The sequence below is a fragment of the Mustela lutreola genome, chromosome 6 (genome assembly GCF_030435805.1).
Source record: "Mustela lutreola isolate mMusLut2 chromosome 6, mMusLut2.pri, whole genome shotgun sequence".
NCBI classification, from domain to species: Eukaryota; Metazoa; Chordata; class Mammalia; order Carnivora; family Mustelidae; genus Mustela; species Mustela lutreola.
Window position 1 is genome coordinate 5,638,286 of NC_081295.1, and position 15,238 is coordinate 5,653,523.

Genomic DNA, 15,238 nt, shown 5'->3' on the forward strand with positions numbered 1-15,238 from the left:
AAAGAAAATGAGATTTTACCATTAGGAAATAATCAGACATGTTTGCAAGCCACAATATATACAAAATGTACAATGATATTGAGAACAGTATTGGTTATATTAGCGGAAGATTGGCAAGAAGCATTACTATCTAAGAAAAACATCAATATCCAACAATAGGGAATTGGTTAAGTTGTAGAGTACTCTTGAGATTCCCAAAATGATTTTTAAAGTGCACATTCACTGATGTGGAAAGATGGTTATGACTTGTAATTAATTGAAAAAAGTTATGATGTATGAGTAAAATGGTTTGTAAAAATCTGAATGCGCACACAGATCTGCGAATGCAGAGAAAGAGGTTATGAGGAGTTCACACTAACAAACTAGTAGAGGCTGCCTCAGCGTGTGGGATTGTGGTTGGCCCATGTTTTTTATTTTTGTTAATCCAGGTACAAAATAAGAATAAATCACAACAGTATCTATGAGAAACTTGCTTGTACAATGATTCTGAAGCCGACACGTGTAATGATATGAGTGGGGAAACGAGCAGTATAAAAATCTGTAGGACTAAATAACAGCAGTGGAAGTCAGATTTGAACTTGAGGCAGTGATAGACAAACTGACACTAGAGAAAACAGAAAATATATGAACGCTTTCATAAAAGTTTTAAAAAGTGAATAAAAAGATGAAAATATTGAGGGAGACAATGATAGGAATGACAGGATAAAACATGTTTACACTCTTCATGTATTTGTTTTAAGAAAGAAAAGAGAAAAGAGAAAAATCACCAATGACATCACAGAAAAAAAAAAAAAACTTTCCTCACTTGAGAAAAAAATTTCAAGTAAGTAGGCAAAATAATATTACTATATTAAAGAAAGAAACACTGAAAGCTAAATATACACATGCAAGCAACTTTTAATCATACAAAAATAGTGCATTTACCCAGGCTGCCAGACAAAATAAACAAGCAAACCAAAACAGATCAAGGGAATAAAAAAAATCAGACTGGTCTTAATTTCTCAGTAATCACATGTTAGAATGTAATGATACTACATTTTTCAGAGGTATGGAAAGGAACAGTTGTTAATTTAAGAATGTTAATATGAAGCAAATTGTGTTTCATGCATGCAAGTTGAAAAAATATAGTTTCAAGATATTCAAGGATTTGGAAATCTCAACCCATGTACTTGCTTTTCATAAAATTGGTTAAAGATATACATGAGCAGAGAAAGATGAATCTAGGTAAGGACTCAAAGAATGGAAATACATGGCTTCAAAGTTTTATGGGTTTTTCCCTTGTTCAGACTGGAATGCAATTGTGGAAACTCTGCAGGATTTTTGCTGTTGTTAGGAGTATGTCTTAGATTGGGAGCAGAAAGTGGTTTTATAATGATTTTGTTAACCGCCTTTGTCTATTTTTATACCTTGTCCAATAGCAAGAAATGGATTTCATAGTTAATAAAAATTTTTCTTAATATTTGTTTCTCTTCTCCAAAAATGTCCTAACCACATGTTCCCAATGACAAACACATTTCCAAGTATCACTGTGGTATAAGAATTGCTAAAGGAGATGCCACATGTGCCACTGCCCATTGCAATGACCACCAGGAATTTAAAAATGCATCTAAAACTGTGGGTTTTGTTGTTGTTGTTGTTGTTGCTGTTGTTGAACTGGAGAGAACTATTAATTATTAATACTCCTGTGGTAGCTATGTCCATTATTACTCTCCTCTCCTAATTAGGTCCTTGAACTTTCCCCTGAGCCCCTTAAAAATCATCCTATGAAACAGAATTTCAACAAAGTTAAAATATCCATGCAGAAGAACTGAACTGAAACATCAGTTACTAATTATCTCAGAATAAATGCTGTCTTCTGCATACATTTTATCTGCTTTCCAAATTTTCTAAAATAATCACCTATTACTTTTAAACTATGAAAAAATCAGAAAAATCTAAGAATAAGTGCATCCCATTTTTATATGCCATATAATATATAGTATATTCTATATAATATAATATAATAAATATATAATATATGTTTTATGTTTATGTATATGTATAATAAGTGCATCCCATTTTACATGCCATATAATATATGGCATATATGGCATATATTATATGGCATGTAAAATGGGATGCACTTATTATATGCACTTATATATAAAACATTATATATTATATGCCATGTAATATATGTATAATATGTTTTTACAAGGTACTGTATACACTATGACCTCAATTATGCAAAAATAAAGACAGAAATACTTCAAAAAATGTTAACAGTTGCATGCATGAATGGTGCAATGGTGGGTGATTTATTTATTCTTTCTACCTCCAATACTTTCTTATTTTATAAAATAACTATATATATTTCATATTGAGAATAGAACTCCATAGGTAATGATAAGGATGATTTTTTTTTTTTTACATGATCAACTGATTATCCTATTAGTACTGATTTTTGCATATAACTTTCAAGGTCAGGATAAGTTTTTTGATAAAGGTAAAATGTATTTACTAAAATTGCTGCCTCCAATATGGATTAAAACTGATATCAGTATTCCGTAACACTTTATTTAGATTTTACCTTAAAGAAAAGGAAAAACTTTAATACAACTACAGGGGGCTGAAAATTCACTCCATATCTGGAAGCCTCAGATGCAGAGACACACTTTGCCCACTCTAAATAAAAGCGTCCAACAAACATTGATTTTTTTTTGTTACTATCGTACCATCAATCTGATTGCATGTGTCATCTGTCAAAGAACTTCTGATCTCAAAAGTGCTTCAATAAAGAAAAGGGATATGTGACAAGAGATAAGACAGAGTGGGAGCCATTCATTAAATTACTAATTGGAACAGATCTGGAGATTCGCCCTCCAGGCAGATACAGAAAAATCATCAAAGTCCAGTGTGTGTCCCCAAATGGAACTTTCTAACAAGCAGCAACACACATTGTTAGTTTCAAGATTTGCGTCCTGATACTCCTGAAAGGGCAGGTGGCAGGGATCTCTGGGAGGGTGGAAACCGGCCCAGGTCTTGTTGGGAGAGTGAGTGACACCGCAGTGTCCCAGCTGGGACACCCTCACACCACCAAGACTGCCTCTATGTTTCAACAGGAGGTCGTTGAACATAAAAAGCAGGAGTGATTTGTTTCCTTGCAGTTGTCAGTCCACGGAGATCTGAAACTTACAACATGGCTTGTTTCCCTTGGGCCCCTGGTAATGAGAATTGTCTTCAGCGGTGCCTACGAAATCACTGTCACAGAGCTGCGGTCGACCTTTCTTTTCAATCTCTGCACTTTCCAGGAGTTATAAATCAGTTGACTTTCAAGCTCGATGAGATGGCATATGCCCTAGTTTGAAGAACAGATGGAGGCTTGGGGGAAAATTGTTTCTGCAGGCTTGCTACAAGCAGCACTGCTCCATAAAAGTGAACCATTCGCACTAATTTCTCACATAAATTATATAGGCAGCAGGGAGCACCAGCCCATTCAGCAGAAAATCTTTCATCTAGCTTTCAGAGGTCATCTAACCAATTTAAATTAAAGTTATTTCTGATACATGGCTGTTTTTTCGTGCTGTACACTTTTAAGACATAGCAATTTACATCAAATAAAAGAATGGCATTAATTGTGCATGCCGTCCCCTCCTCCAAAAAACACAGAACAGCACGGTAATTGCCAGAGGATTATTTTTTTTTCAAGACCTCTAGAATAAGCTCTGTCTATTAATTAATCACAGAGGAATTAATAGGGGAAATGCAGCAGCTCTCTTGTACAAAAATCAGGTAAATTGTCATTTCTTTTGTAAAATTTGCCTTACAAATTCTACTAAGGCCTGCTATCCAAACTCAAGCTTTGGCAGTTATCAAAAGAAACAGAAGCCCAGGACAATTCCAAGAGAACATTCATCCTTCTTCATGTGAAACAAATTATGCAACTCTCAAATAAATTTGCCTACAAGATTTGAAAAATCAACATTGGTTTTACCTGGGGTAGAGGGTCGGTATAGACAGAACATCAATCTTTTTTTAGTCCTTAAGAAACTGAAACATTAAGAAACTGAAGACACCAAAGGACTAATGATTAATCCAAAGTATAGAATGTTGAGAACAATGTGATGAGGACTAATGGATCAGATATCATATCGCAGAGTGACTTACATTAAAATGCAGTACTATTTACAGATAATGAGCTACCATGGTTTGGGGCTGATTTTAATTGTAAGAAAATTAGTGCATGAGTTTAATAATAATTATATTCAATAACTGTTTTTCCTACTAGGAAATTATTAGTTATGTCAATGAAAACAGTCACATTGACAGAGCTTTTTATAGTTCATGAATACCATGAGTGCTGTTAAGGACTGAAAAGAACTGAGAAAAAGAACATACCAAGAAGAAATTCTAAAGAGTCATGCCCAAGTATTAGCAAAGAGGGTCAACCTCAAATTGAGGGTGCAGTCTGGCCACTGTTGTCAGAAATTTTAAAAATGAATTTGAGTATTCATTTATGCATAGTGCTTTCTTTACTTGGATGTTCAAATTGGACATATATGTAGTCATTTAAAAAGGTGAAAACTTGCCATTTTGAAATTTACGAAATTTTAAAAAATAAGTTCACTGGGAACGCATTTACATAAAATCAAAGGAGCATTTTCATGAAAAAGTCCAGCCCACTGAAACCAGTGCATATAACTCTGGACCATGCATTCAAATTTACTGGAATTTCTAGGCAATACTTATTCCTTGAAATAGTTCATGGATATCACAAATTATAGTTATTTCTATAATTGGGAAAGGAAATTTCTTAGAGCTCCCATAATTGAAAAGCGGCCATACCAATCATCTAGCATGTGGTTCTCACTCACTGATGAAGACAGTGAAGCCTACAGAGTGAAAGACATGTCATGAACCAGTGTCGAGAGAAGTAAAACCTGGAGATAGCCAACCCGCTCCAGAACACTTTCCATTCATTCCGTGCATATCACTGGGCGCTCACTCTGTGCCAGACACTGTTCCAGGTGCTGAGATACATGAGCAAATGAACGCGGGAGACAGAGGCTCTTCCCTCAGAAGACTTCAGAATAAGTCATTTTTATGAATCCTAATACTGGCTCCACTAGAGGCCCTTATTTCCTTTTCATTTTCTTCCACTTTTCTTATTATGCGAACTCTCTCTATTTTACACTTTTTTATATAAATATATAATTTGTTATTTAAAAAATTAGAAAAATGTGTTTTTAGTTACCTAATTAATGTTAATTTATGAAGTCCTTTTTTAATTAAAAAAAAAAGTTGTGTGATCCAAGTTTTGACCAACGTAACTACAAGAATGAATACATTAACCTCAGGGGAAGGATGCTTTCGTGAGGAAGATCACATCGTGGGCGGGGAGTAGAGGCTACTGAAGTCCGCTGTCACCTGTACCTGCCGATGTGCATCAGTTCTCACTTTGTCAATTTTACTTCAGAATAACAGGTCACTAGAATCATTTACATACATATTCAATAAGGGATAAGAAAACAAGAATGCAGAAATGCCCCGCACGGCGATGTCATTTTGAACAATGCCTGTGACAACCTTGCCAGGTGAGGGACTACATGTTGCTGACAAAGCCCATTTTGAGTTTTTTCCCTGTGAAGACAGTTTGGATGTCCGTTCTCTGAGTTGCGTTTTTATCGAGGGTTTCTATTATATCCTGATTTGGCAACAGTTATAGGCTATTTATTTCTTATCCAAATCTATCTAATACCTGGGACATCTTTAGGCATGTTCACCAGAAATTTAGTGAAAACGAGACTCAGTATATGCCACATTCTGTCATAAAGCATGGAATCATGGACAGGTGGAGAAAGGGGATTTCTATCAGTATCTACAATATCAAAATGCCTAGAAAGTGAAGAAACTTAGAGACACCTTAGTGCAGCTGTAGCTCACCAAAATAAATAAGTGGTTTATAATACCATATAGTTAATTTAAAAAACAAACTCCAACATTTTTCTCCAACTCCTTCTGCCAAGGTCTATATAAAAGTGGCTGTTTTAAAGTAACTTGCATTGCCCTACTATTTTAAAATAATGGTTTGGGATCAGAGTTTGTAAGGCAGTGAATTTCATGTGTTACCTATGATTTACGTATCTGTTCCTCATGAAGCGTGTAAATAACAATGATCATTTCCCCTCCTTTAGGGTAGTAAGGACTTCAGATTCCTGCCCCCAAATAGGGAATTAGAATGGGCTCCTGTTCCTTCTCCAAAACTGACCATGGGAATACTAGAGGCAAAAATGTACATTCCAGGAAGTAACAAACAAAAAAGGAAGAAGGAAAAGAAGGAAGGAAGAGGGAGGGAAAGGGGAGGAAGAAGAAGAAGGGAGGGGAGGAGGGGCAAGGGGAGGAGGGGGAGCAGGGAAGGGGGGAGAGAGCAAGGGAGGCAGGGACAGGAGGGGGAGGGTAGCTCCGGAGGAGCCTGAGGGTGTGGGGGGGGGGGGGGGCGGAGGAGGCGGGGGATGGACTTGAGAGGACAGTTTACAGCAAACTCTTCTACTCCCGTGTGGAAATTCAAGATGCGGAGACTCAAACACAATTTAGAATGTCCTTTGTTCATGCTGATTCTCTGCTTTGTAACTTATCCAGAATGTTTAGCAAAAGCAGCTAACATTCACTTCTATTGCTTATGCTCTGGATATTGAAGATAACAGCCATAGAATAAAGTCACGTTTCCTCGAATGCTGGCAGAGTCAAGGAGAATGCAGAAAAAAGAAACATTTAAAAATTCTCGCTTAAGTCATTATTATGTTTTTAATGTCTTTAGCCATTAATAATTAATCATTCTTTAGCTGTATGTAGAAAATGTATATTTAAAAATTTTTTTAAAGTGTACCAGAGCTTGCCTGGTAGATTTCACATTCCAGATCAGATCTATTCATTTTTAACAGATAATTAACTAGCCACTGATCAGTATATGGAAAAAATTTCAGTACAAAAAATTGCACTACAAATAACCATTTTCATGGGCACTAAACTAGGGTGGCAGTTCAGGATGCAGATTGAAATTTCACTACAAAAAATTTCACTACAAAATTTTTGCAAAACCTTTTTTATATTTACCAAGGAATATTTGATAAGCATAGACAGCCGTGACCAAAAAATGCATGCACCCGCCCTGTCTTCTCATTTCCTAGTAATCTGCACAGAGCTCTAGCCCTCATCTGGCCTGCAGGTTCCAGCCTTCCTTTTGGACCGCTGCTATCTTAGTGGAGAGCAGCACTGCCTAATATGGTAACCATGTGGCTATTTAAATTAAAATTAATTAAAATTAAAAATTTAGTTTCTCAGTCTCACTAGGGACATTTCAAGGGCTTAATGGCCACATATGGCCAGTTGTAATTATTAGACAGTGCAGATGTAGAACATTTTCACCATTGCAGAAAGTTGCATTAGTACTCGGATTTTCAGCGATCCCATACGGAATAGACCAAACCGTACAGATTATGGCATTTCGTCTGCCTTGTTTTCCTGGTCTGGGAAACAAATAACCATTTTCATGGTCACTAAACGAGGGTGGCAGTTCAGGATGCGGGTTGAAAAATCTAAATGTGCAAAGACATTTACCTACATCTAATTCTTCTATTTTCGACTTTCTCTGGTCATTAATAAATTGCTACCATAGAGCACCTTTGTTATTTCAAGAAATATGTGACTTCTAATACAACAATGATGGGGTCGGCTAATCTAGAACAGGTAGACAGGGAATTTGGGGTCGTGGGCAGCAAGAATCAGCAACTTCATGGGGGAGCTGAGCCTCAGGGGCTGGGACAGCCTCCATCATGCTTCAGGACGGTGACTCCTAAGGGTTTCAGAATCACAGGAAATTCTGATAAAAGACATACCACTTCTTACTACTTAATTGTGCATGCCATTTCAGGCACTCACGAACCCCTTGAAGTCCCAGTGGTGTCAAAAGTAGTATGGAGAAGGGACCAGTATTTTCCTGGGAAAAAGAGTTACTCGGGAGCTGTCAGCGGGAGGGGTGGGGGTGTGAGCTGTGACACGACCTGTGCTCTGTCTGCACATAGGAAGGAAGTACCATGCAAAGTCATGGATTGTTTTGTTTTTGTTTCATTGGCGGAGGGGTACGGCCCTGCTTCCTTCAACATTCAAGGCCCCTTCCTTAGGTATGGCATCCTAAAGATGTCCTCTGTGGCTACCAAGTACTAGATTGTTCCCACAGCCCATGCACCAAGGAATAAATACGAATATATTGAGAGACTGCTTACAAGCCTATCTTTAATAATTCTAACCTCTTCATTTCAATATTAGAGTAGTACAAATGAAATGTGGTTGGCAGAAGCCTACAGGTGATAGGGTAAGAGGTTTCTTTACACGTATGCTATTCTTCTAGAACCGACAGCAAATAAAGTCCTTCCTTTTTATTCAGACTTTTTAGCTTGCTGAATCGGTACTATTGTCAATAGTAACTTCAAAGAATTAATATAGCTATAAAAAGGAAAAGTACTTTATATCCCTTCTGATTGTTGGATTATCAAAGATAAAACAAAATGAATGATTCATCCTATGTTTTCATTCTTTTCAAGATGAATTTTTTTCCTAGTCTCTCAACAATTCTAAAAGTTACTCATAAGACTATTAGAGCAGGTCAAAATAAATCTATAAAGTTTTTGTTGATATAATTTTCATGGACTATTATTGCTTAAAACACCAAAATCTACTAACTTTTTTAAAAAATTATTATAGCATATCCTTTTACTCCAAAGGACTGGGATTTTAAAAAGCTTCCACTGTGTTGCCCTGTGGAGCCAGTAGACAGACAAATAAACACAAAATCCATGTACCTAATCAAACGTAAAAAACCCCACAAAAATCACAGTAAAATTTTGGGTATATATATACGTATATTAAGACTAAAATATCTGAATGACTCATACTTGCTGTAAGTTTTTCCTCATCGTATGCACACTGTCAGATAACAAATACACATTTTAATAGAAGTGATTAAAAGCAAGATAGTGCAGTCCTTCAGCCTCCTAAAAACATTATGACAAAATGTAATAAAAGGAACACCTTCAGATTTCTATGACCAAATAGTCTGTAGTAATTCTACGTTCGATAACTGAATTACATTATGGCTACTCAAGGTTTAGAAATGTTTGATAATTCTGTGAAAACATTTAAAGACATACTGGAAATAATGCAAACAATTCTCTTACTTGTTCCATAAAGGAAGGAAAAGGTCAATTTTGATGAACTTAAGTGTTTATATTGATGAATTCTTTACTTTGGCCATTTTATTTTATTTAGTGCTGTAAATTTACACAAAGTACAAACAACCCCTACCTCCACCTTCAGACGCGACTGTAGGACTTTTTCGTTAAATGGGTCAATTGCATCAGTGAGATGGTATTTGGCAAGCACCTCTCACGTTCCTCACCCTGTGGTGATACACACATGTGCCGCTCTGGCTTTAGGCAGAGAAACCCTTTTAGCTGATAAAAATCACCCAAAGCAAGGTCCTTGATAGCAAAAAATAATTAAATAGCAGAAGCCGGTTACAGATCAGCATTGGTTTTTTCAAATTAAATGTAAAAGCCTTCTCCGGTTAAGAGACTGGCAAGTTTTTACAAATACCATCAGTGAGCCTTTTAGAAAGAAACACAGCTGCATTAGAATGGAGTCATTAGGCAATACATTTATTTTGAAGCCAATTAACCTTTTGTCAGAAAAATGTCGGTGCCGTAATGGTTTCAGCGTGGAGGTCAGCCTCTAACCGGGCACGTGTGACAGCCACCGCCGCTGACACGTGCCGCAGACAGAGAGAGAGTGCAAGCGCGAGAGCCGACCTGCTTTTGTATTCCACTCCGCATTGCCAGGGAGGGGACAATCTTGACCCATCCATTTAGGTAATTAAAGCTTCCATTTGGAAGTGTCCTGCAGGAAGGTGAAATCCGGGGGAGATGAATGGCTGTTGCTCTCCGCATTCAGCCACCAGCTCCATCATTTGATGGACCGCCTGAAACAGGCACCACTGCCAGGTTCTCATAAAAATAGAGATGAATTGGGCAGCAGACGATTCTCGGAGGCAAAGCAACTCTGTCATTTTCTTTTTTGCAGGCTGTAATTTAATTGTTATTCAAGGTGGACAGCCGACACAGGGGGGCTTTCTCTAAGAGCTTGCCCACCACCTTTCGTAGGCCGAGAAATCACTCCGGTTTATCTACTTGGCCAAGTCTATTTGGCATTGGGAGATGTCACTCCAGCGGCCCAGCTGGTTCTCTAGGCTGTGCCCTGACTTACCTTCCACGCTATTTTGTTTCCTTTCGAATCATGCTCAAGGGCAATTGGGAAGTCTCCTCGCTCATAAAATTTTCGAAACGCTGTGGGCTTGGTTGGTCTTTCTTTAAATGCTCCTGCAGCTGGAGGGCCTCTCACCTTCAAAGAAAAAAAAAAAAAAAAATAGAAATCAGGTCTTGAAAAATAACCAAAAATGCACAGTAAAAAGACTTTTCTTAAGTTTTAGTTTATATGAAATATTCTGGAAGATAAAAACCAAATTGTTTAATGATGCACAACAGCAACTTCACTAATACAACATTCAAAGAAGATAATTATTTTATAACATTAAGGGTTTACTTTATTTCAAGCTACTTTAGATAGCATTCTTAGAAAAAGTCACTTTAAAAATATCACATGATAAAGAAAAAAAGTCTAAACTTTTGTTTAAGTAAAATATTTAATAGAGGACTTTAAATTCAGAGTGTTAAAACTTTTAACATTTTTAATAATTGCTAATTCTAATCTCAGGTCTGATATACTTTGTGGAATACTGAATGAATAGATTTAAAATACATCCTACATGTATTTAAAATACACCAACCAGGATAGCACAGTCGTTCAAGCATCTGATTCTTGATTTCGGCTCAGGTTGTGATCTCAGGGTTATGGGATCAAACCCCACGTCAGGCTCTGCTCAGCACCCAATCTGCTAAGGGTCCTCTCTCTCCCTCTGCACCCTCCCCCTGCTCGCTCTCTCTAAAACAAATATTAAAAAATAGAATATGTCCTTTAAGTCTTTCCATATATATAAAATGTAAAATATGTTCTGTTGTGAATATTTACAAAATATAAAAATGTTACATAAAATTAAGCCATAACAAATAAGATAATTTAAAAAGAAAATGTGCAAGTACAGCACACCTTCAATATTATGAATTTATGAGAAAGTACCATTAGATTACATGAGATTCTGCCACCCCTAACTGAGATTTTTATCAAAGAAGAAACATTTCTTTTTTTTTTTTTTAAGATTTTATTTATTTATTTGAAAGAGAGAGAGTGAGTGAGCATAAGCAGAGCCGGAGGGGCAGAGAGAGAGGGAGAGAGAATCTCAAGTAAATCCCCACCTAGCAGGGAGCCTGACACGGGGCTCAATCCCAGAACCCTGGGGTCATGACCTGAGCTGAAGGCAGACCCTTAACTGATTAACCCAAACACCCCAAAGAAGAAACATTTTATATTGAGTTACTCATTTTAAGAATCTTTTAAATCTGCATTGTTTATTAATTCATTAGGTTACAAAATTGAAAGTGATAGTGAACTATTTCGAAAATTATAGACCACGGGTTACCTTTCTCTGAAAAAAAAGTAAATACTAGATATTTACTAGTTTAATAAAAACAGACTATCTTGTTAATTCTTAATATGGACAAAATAGCAAGTAAGTTATGCAATATCTTAGTATTTTAAGTTACTTGATATCATGTTAATTTTTAATATCCATGTAAAAAATTTGAATTTCAATAAAGAAATATGTAAAATACATCTAGTATAACAAATACGATAAATACATTTTATCAGCACACATAGAAAGGCTAATACTAAAGAACTGAGTGGGATATTAAAATATTGAGATGATTAACCATTAAACTAGAGGTGAACAGTGAGGTAACACAAATTATTAGAGTTTATTTTTTAGTTTTTAAATTTTTTTTAGAGAGAGAGAAACCACATATGCCCACACACATGCAAGGTTGTGGAGAGGGGCAAAGGGAGAGAGGGAGAGAGAGACTCTCAAGCAGACTCCCTGCTGAGCCCTGAGTCCCATGCACGGCTCTATCTCTATTCTAGATAGACGCTATCTAAAACATGACCTGAGTCGAAATCAGAAGTTGGACACTTAACTGACCAAGCCACCCAGGTGCCCCTGAGTTAAGAATTCCCTTTACTACATAGAACGTTATTCCCAGCATATGTAATCACATAATTATTATATAATCAATTATATAATATTAAATATTATGTAATTACATAAATAATTGATGTGATACTGGGTAGTGGGGAAGCAAGACTGGCTCTTACTTACAAAATATTTGAAACTTGTTCTGGTATTAGAATTATTGCCCACCATTTTCAGACAAATTCATTCGACTGTTAAGTAACCATATGTGTATGATAACTACTTTGTGCAGAGCTCTGAGCTGGATGTTATACACACATTCCCGTCTACATCAGTATGACAGAAACTACAGAGATGGCACTCCAGGACTTTAGCAACTTACGGAGAGGTAAATTTTGAAACACATTTTTGGAAATTGATAAAGAATTGACAACTTTCTATTCAACATAGTACTAGAGGTCCTAGCCTCAGCAATCAGACAACAAAAGGAAATTAAAGGCATCTAAATCGGCAAAGAAGAAGTCAAATTATCACTCTTCGCAGATGATATGATACTATGTGGAAAACCCAAAAGACTCCACTCCAAAACTGCTAGAACTTATACAGGAATTCAGTAAAGTGTCAGGATATAAAATCAATGCACAGAAATCAGTTGCATTTCTCTACACCAACAGCAAGACAGAAGAAAGAGAAATTAAGGAGTCAATCCCATTTACAATTGCACCCAAAACCATAAGATACCTAGGAATAAACCTAACCAAAGAGGCACAGAATCTATACTCAGAAGACTATAAAGTACTCGTGAAAGAAATTGAGGAAGACACAGAGAAATGGAAAAATGTTCCATGCTCCTGGATTGGAAGAATAAATATTGTGAAAATGTCTATGCTACCTAAAGCAATCTACACATTTAATGCAATTCCTATCAAAGTACCATCTATCTTTTTCAAAGAAATGGAACAAATAATTCTAAAATTTATATGGAACCAGAAAAGACCTCGAATAGCCAAAGGGATATTGAAAAAGAAAGCCAACGTTGGTGGCATCACAATTCCGGATTTCAAGCTCTATTACAAAGCTGTCATCATCAAGATAGCATGGTACTGGCACAAAAACAGACACATAGATCAATGGAACAGAATAGAGAGCCCAGAAATAGACCCTCAACTCTACAGTCAACTAATCTTCGACAAAGCAGGAAAGACTGTCCAATGGAAAAAAGACAGCCTCTTCAATAAATGGTGCTGGGAAAATTGGACAGCCACATGCAGAAAAATGAAGTTGGACCATTTCCTTACACCACACACAAAAATAGACTCAAAATGGATGAAGGACCTCAATGTGCGAAAGGAATCCATCAAAATCCTTGAGGAGAACACAGGCAGCAACCTCTTCGACCTCAGCCGCAGCAACATCTTCCTAGGAACAACGCCAAAGGCAAGGGAAGCAAGGGCAAAAATGAACTATTGGGATTTCATCAAGATCAAAAGCTTTTGCACAGCAAAGGAAACAGTTAACAAAATCAAAAGACAACTGACAGAATGGGAGAAGATATTGGCAAACGACATATCAGATAAAGGACTAGTGTCCAGAATCTATAAAGAACTTAGCAAACTCAACACCCAAAGAACAAATAATCCAATCAAGAAATGGGCAGAGGACATGAACAGACATTTCTGCAAAGAAGACATCCAGATGGCCAACAGACACATGAAAAAGTGCTCCATATCACTCGGCATCAGGGAAATACAAATCAAAACCACAATGCGATATCACCTCACACCAGTCAGAATGGCTAAAATCAACAATTCAGGAAATGACAGATGCTGGCGAGGATGCGGAGAAAGGGGAACCCTCCTCCACTGTTGGTGGGAATGCAAGCTGGTGCAGCCACTCTGGAAAAAAAGCACGGAGGTTCCTCAAAATGTTGAAAATAGAACTGCCCTATGACCCAGCAATTGCACTACTGGGTATTTACCCTAAAGATACAAACGTAGTGATCCAAAGGGGCACGTACACCCGAATGTTTATAGCAGCAATGTCCACAATAGCCAAACTATGGAAAGAACCTAGATGTCCATCAACAGATGAATGGATCAAGAAGATGTGGTATATATACACAATGGAATACTATGCAGCCATCAAAAGAAATGAAATCTTGCCATTTGCGACAACATGGATGGAACTACAGCGTATCATGCTTAGCGAAATAAGTCAAGCGGAGAAAGACAACTATCATATGATCTCTCTGATATGAGGAAGTGGTGATGCAACATGGGGGCTTAAGTGGGTAGAAGAAGAATCAATGAAACAAGATGGAATTGGGAGGGAGACAAACCATAAGTGACTCTTAATCTCACAAAACAAACTGAGGGTTACTGGGGGGAGTGGGGTTGGGAGAAGGGTGTGGGATTATGGACATTGGGGAGGGTGTGTGCTTTGGTGAGTGCTGTGAAGTGTGTAAACCTGGTGATTCACAGACCTGTACCCCTGGGGATAAAAATATATGTTTATAAAAAATAAAAAATCTAAAAATAAATAAATAAATAAATAAATAAAAAGAATTGACAACTTTCTATTTTGCCAACAAGTTATATACCCCCACAAAATTATAGTCTACCATTGCGTCACCATTTTAACAAAATGGTGTTATACATAATCCAAAAATGTATACCACACAAAAAGTGGTATACAAGAAAGAAAGAAAAGAAAAGTTAGCTAAATTAAACCAGCATCATACATACTTACAGAAAGTTACAGAGAATAGTGCATATGTGTATACGTGTGTGTATACTGTATTACTGTGCAGTACTGATTGCTAGTAAGTAGATATTTCATTTTTGGTGCTTTTTAAAAAAAATAAATATTAAATAAAGAAAAAATATATGTATAAATATACATATAGATAATATATATACATACATAAATAAACTATATAATGAAATACTCAGCCATAAAAAAAGAATGAAATCTTGCCTTTTGTGACAAGATGGATGAAGCTTGAAGGCATTATGCTAAGTGAGTAAGTGAGTGAGACAAAAGGACAAATACTGTGTGATCTCA

The 15,238-nt window shown here is 36.7% G+C and overlaps 1 protein-coding gene across 3 annotated transcripts in view; it reads right to left on the reverse strand.

Moving 5' to 3' along the window:
* PACRG (parkin coregulated) overlaps positions 1-15,238 on the reverse strand; it is a 504,089-nt gene that overhangs the window by 417,504 nt on the left and 71,347 nt on the right. For all 3 annotated transcript variants that reach the window (XM_059176597.1, XM_059176596.1, XM_059176598.1), the window contains exon 2: positions 10,297-10,431. In XM_059176597.1, coding sequence (XP_059032580.1) covers positions 10,297-10,431 — 135 coding nt within the window. The remainder of the gene's footprint in view (positions 1-10,296; positions 10,432-15,238) is intronic.